This window comes from Quercus suber, unplaced genomic scaffold (genome assembly GCF_002906115.3).
Source record: "Quercus suber isolate HL8 unplaced genomic scaffold, Cork oak 2.0 scaffold_206, whole genome shotgun sequence".
Classification (NCBI taxonomy): Eukaryota; Viridiplantae; Streptophyta; class Magnoliopsida; order Fagales; family Fagaceae; genus Quercus; species Quercus suber.
Window position 1 is genome coordinate 341,086 of NW_027069664.1, and position 5,247 is coordinate 346,332.

Below are 5,247 nucleotides of genomic sequence, written 5' to 3' on the forward strand. Positions count from 1 at the left end.
TGATTTAAACATGTCACCCTATTCACTATAATAAGTCTTCTGAAAGGGCTTTTTTAGTTTTTTAATATCAAAGTAGGTACTCTAATTTCTGCAACGGCAATGAAAGAGGGGGCCTACGTCCATTTTATTAATTTCCTTCAACTTGCAAAATACTTTCTAAATAATTAATATGGGTCAGTTGGTGCTTTAAAATTTCTACATTGACGTGATCATTCAATAATTTACATTCATATTTTGATTAGGACTTTTTATTTTTTATTATTAGAATAGATGCGTAAAGATTTAGTAGCTGGATAGAGTTTTACTTTCAACATTTTCCTGGATTAGTATATTTACTTACATGTAATTTTCTATTTGGATTCTTGCGTTTTAGGGATCTTTTTGGAATAATTCATATAATTTTACTTATAAAAAAAAAAATCATATAATTTTAAATGTTTTTTGCGGTACTATACTCTACCTAGTCATGCGTAGACGGGAAGTGATTGACTGTGTTAGTGTTTTGTTTGACGTTATCAAGATTGAAGAAGTGGATAATTTTTATATGTATATAAAATTGCAAAGAGGGCTGAAACCAGCCGGCTACAAAGTACAAACAAAAAAGAAGAGCTGGGCCTGATCTATCTCTTTCCAAAGCTTGAACGACAATAGCTATAGGACAAGAGAGGGGAACATATCCAGATGGGTTGATGAACTGCCCTCTCTTCTAATAAAACAGAAAGATACATCCCCAAAAACACATTTACACTCATAGCAATAGGCTAGTGACGGGGACTCCCAAGTTTCTTATCCTGGAATTATTGGATTGGTGGTTGGATTGATAATGAAGGCGCGTTAATCTTGCCTTTCACTCCTTGTGTTTCTTATTGTTTGACATATAATAAGAAACACAAGTAGGAGGCAAGATTAATGTGTGATGTAGGACAAAATCAATCATTTAATTTTTTTTTTAATTTATTAATTTATGGATTTTTATGTAATTTTATTTTATTTTATATTTAGGGTTATTATTTCCTTGTTTTTAAATGTTTTTACTGTTGTTTAGTCAAATTAGAATTTTGAAAGTTTTCCTAACTGCCTTAGGTTTTCTAGCCCGTAGCATCCAATGGCAATAAAAATTATTATTAATAATAATTCATACTTTGTCTCTATTTATTACCAGAAACTAAGAGTTTAGTTTATGTTCTATCATAAAGAGTATTGTGCATTTGTGCTTTCTTTTGGCTTTTGCGAAATCAAGATGCCTTCCCCAAGTGGGAAGGGGATTATGGCTTCTTAAATTCTTGAAAATCAAATAGTGGGTCCTTTGTTGTTGCTGTGTTTGTGGTTGATAAATGAAATCTTGTGGATCTTCCACAAGTGGGAAGGGGATTAAGAAGAAGCAACCATACAACATGTTTGAATTGATCTCATTAAATTTACTCATAAGATTGATTCACAAATGGGAAAAGAACCATTTAGTAAAAAATATTAAATAAATATATGAAAAAAGAACCATCAATTTGTGCCAGCTTGAATTAAGCAAAGATGGTGTCATTTCATTTACTACGGTATCAATTGCTCTATTAAAGGAACTACGATGTTTTCATAAATGAATTTTTGTAAACATGGTCATTTCATGTTATAGCAAGTAAAAGTTCTTGTTGGAAGGAGTAAGGGAAAGGGCCATGATTCAAGTCTCTAAAAAAGAATTTTACATATATATACATTTAGATTAGACTAAAGTAAAATTTCTATTTCAGATAAAAAAATATTGTAATCTCACATATAAACCTTAAATGATACGTGTGCCTATCACGTGCCCTTTTTAATTAACAATCAGTCAAACATTTTTCCAATTAATTTAACAGCATTGCAAAATTAGAAATTCTTCCATTTCTTCTTCTACATTCTCTAAAGTCTAAACGACCAAACAATGCATAACAATTCATTACTTCAAAAATCAGGTTAAAAAAAAAAAACTACAAAACTTTGACCATCCATTAAAACCATACCTGAATAAAGGCTTTGTAGTTCGTACTTTCTTTGAAGGCTTTAATTTCTTTTCCAAAGGTTGTTTCTCCACAGCATGGAGAATTCACATTCATGAGATTGCCTTGGTTTTAGCTTCCATTACCTTTTAGGCTAAAGTATCAACACTGTTTCTGGGATCAACATTAATTTCTAGTAGAGATTTTAGAACAACCGAGAGAAACAAAACAAAATCTGGTAGCAGTTTCATAAATTTATTAGCATTCCTTCTTAACGTGGAAACTGAATTTGTTGCAATAAAAACATGAAACCTTATAACTTGTAGAAATGGACTATGCCAACTTGGGATTAATTTCTAAATTTTTTTTATTTATCAATTCACCTAATTATGGTGGCATGTCAGGAGGAAACTTTCATGGATAATGTCAAAATGAGCTAGCGACAGACAATGGCAGACCCAAGGCTTTGGTTTTGGAGGGGCAAAATTAAGAGTCAAGATTTGAAGCATAATTAATAAAAAAAAAAATTGATATTAATAAAAATAACTAAACAATTAGACAATAAAGAAACAAAAATATTCAATTCATTGATTTGATTATTCAAAATAATGTAAAAGATAAATCAATGTATAAAATTTTAAAACATAAGAATAATGGGAAAGTTGTATACATCTTCACTGTCATGATTACTTTTAAAAATTCATTTAGAATTCAATTTTCTTTTTCTATTGTTCTAATTATTAAAAAATTAAGTTTGTAGCAAAATTTCACAGGTTGAAACTACGAAAAGGTCAAAAGATTGACGGGAAAAAAAATATAACGGAGGGATAGAGGCATTACGTACGGATTTAAGTTATTTAACGCAATGAGAAAATAAGACATTATTAGAATTTTTTTTTTCTTTTTTTTAGGTTAGAAAAACGGGGCTGAAGACTTTGAAGTGCCATGAGACCAACATTTGTGCGTGACAGCAAAAGTAAAACTTTTTTTTTAATAATTTTTTTGAGAAAAAGGTAAGACATTTTTATTAAATAAAATCAATTTAAAATACGTCTTTCAAATCAGAAAGTAGTTCTTCTACCCAAACATCACAACCTCATATGAAACTATTCTTTTAGCGAGGACATGAGCTAATTTCTTCAACCATAGCACGGATAAACTCAGTTCCACTGCTCTTCGAGCTGTCGTTGCTTCAGCCATTTTTCTCTTTGCCAAATAGTTTGCGCCAGTTTCTTAAAAAAAAAAAAAAAAAAGTTTGTACCACTAAAGTACTGTTTGTTTTTGGTAGCAGTTGATGGATAAAAATTTAAAATTGTATATTTACAATGTAAATTTATATTATTAACATAAAAATTGAAAATATTATATACATTTAAAAAAAAGTGTATAATATAAATATTTTATACTTTTTATGTGTCTATCATATAAATTTACGTTGCAGGTATAACATCTGTAAATTAATATTTTCTTTTGTTTTGTTTATGTTGTCTTCTATCTTTAGAGCATTTACATCAAAATATTTAAAAAATTTAGGTTTTAACAACTCAAAAAGTCAAATTATTTATTTTAACAACTCATTTTATAATACACTTAATATTAAAGGTTCTATTTTAATATATAATATACTAAAATAATATATCTTACGCCATAAAAAAAAAACTAAAAAGAGAAGAGAGAGCATGCACATTGCCACAATAATTTTTTATTTATTTATAAGTTTCAACTACAGTAATCTGCTATGCTGAGAGTTATATATATATATTTTTAAATATAATAGCTTTGATGTAGAGCCTATTTTAGTATTTTGAATTATAAAATGGAATTTTAGCTATTTTAACATCTTTAAATTGAATGCTTTTAATATAGCCAAAGAAACAAAAGAGTACAATGTAAACAGAAATAACAATGTTATGAATTCCATGCCGTTTCGGCTGAAACGGGCGGAAAATCTCGTATCGGTCTACAAACCGGAATGAGATACTCTCTTGTATCACCTCGGAGAAAATTTCAGCCTATTTGGGTGTTTCGGCCGATTTCGGTAAAATCCGCCGAAATCAAAGATTCGGCCGGCACGCATTTTGGGCTTTCCCTCTTAAAATGAAAAATCACTGCCACTGGATCTTCTATAGAGGAGATGCAAAAGAAAGGGCAAAAAAAGAAAAAAAGAACAAAAAAAAGAAGGTGATGAAGGCATGAAGCACAGCCGGTGTGAGAGAGAAAATACAGAAGAAGAAGGAAAAGAGGAGAAAAGAGACTGAAGAGAGGACCTGAGCCACTGAAGATTGATGAGACGTTGGAACTTTGGAAATGAGAATAAAAAGAAGAAGAAGAAGAAGAAGAAAAAGTGGTCGGGTGAGATGAAAGCACATAGTGTGGGCCATGCGATGTGAGTGGGTTGGAAATGAGAAAGGTTTAGTGAAAGGAAACTTCTTGGAAGTTCTTCCTATATAATTGCCCAACTTTGTTTCTTTTAGGCGAAAAGCACATTTTCGTCCCTACATTTTCACACGATTTCCATTTTGGTCCCTAAATTTTTTTTTTACCGCTTTTAGTCCCTATCCTGGAAAACGCCTATTGTTTTTGTCCCTGCCGTTACATCAGAGACGGAAAATGCTGACGTGGCAAACGGATGGCACTGTTGGCTGACGTGGCCATTAAAATAATAATAAAAAATATTATTTGGTATTAAAAAAATTTACCCAAACAATTACCCAAAAAACCCAGATACCCAACAAGCAAAACAACTACAAAAACTAAAAAAAAAAATAAAAAAATAAAAAAATAAAAACATAGAGACAGCCATAATAAAAACCTGAGCTTGGTGGGCTTGGGTTTGCGCTTGTTAACGAGCGGCTTCTTCACATCGTCAGCTGGGTAGAACTTGGGAGCTTTGGCAGCCGGAGCAGGAGCCTTGGGCTGAGCGTCGTGGCGAGGGAAAACGCCGCCGTTTTTGGCCTTGATAGCCCAGAGGCCTCGCTTGTGGTACATCTTGGACCTGGAGTACTTGCCGACCCCGCGAACTAGATCTGGGTTCCGGCTAACCTTTGGGGTCCTCTGCTTTGGTGCCATTGGAATTGAGTTGGGTGGCTGTGGGTTAATGTTTAGGTGGCTGGGTTGGTGTTTGGGTTGGCCGGATCTGTGTTTGGGTGGTCGGAAATGGTGGTTTGGTGGCTGTGGGTTGGTGTTTAGGTGGCTGGGTTGGTGTTTGGGTTGGCCGGATCTGTGTTTGGATGGCCGGAAATGGTGGTTTGGTGTTTGGGTGGCTGTGGGTTGGTGT

At 32.7% G+C, this 5,247-nt stretch overlaps 1 protein-coding gene across 1 annotated transcript in view; it reads right to left on the bottom strand.

Moving 5' to 3' along the window:
- LOC136070055 (large ribosomal subunit protein eL6z-like) overlaps window positions 1–5,039 on the bottom strand; it is a 13,314-nt gene extending 8,275 nt beyond the window's left edge. The window contains exon 1 of the mRNA XM_065779368.1: window positions 4,783–5,039. Coding sequence (XP_065635440.1) covers window positions 4,783–5,039 — 257 coding nt within the window. The remainder of the gene's footprint in view (window positions 1–4,782) is intronic.
- Window positions 5,040–5,247: the final 208 nt, after the last annotated feature.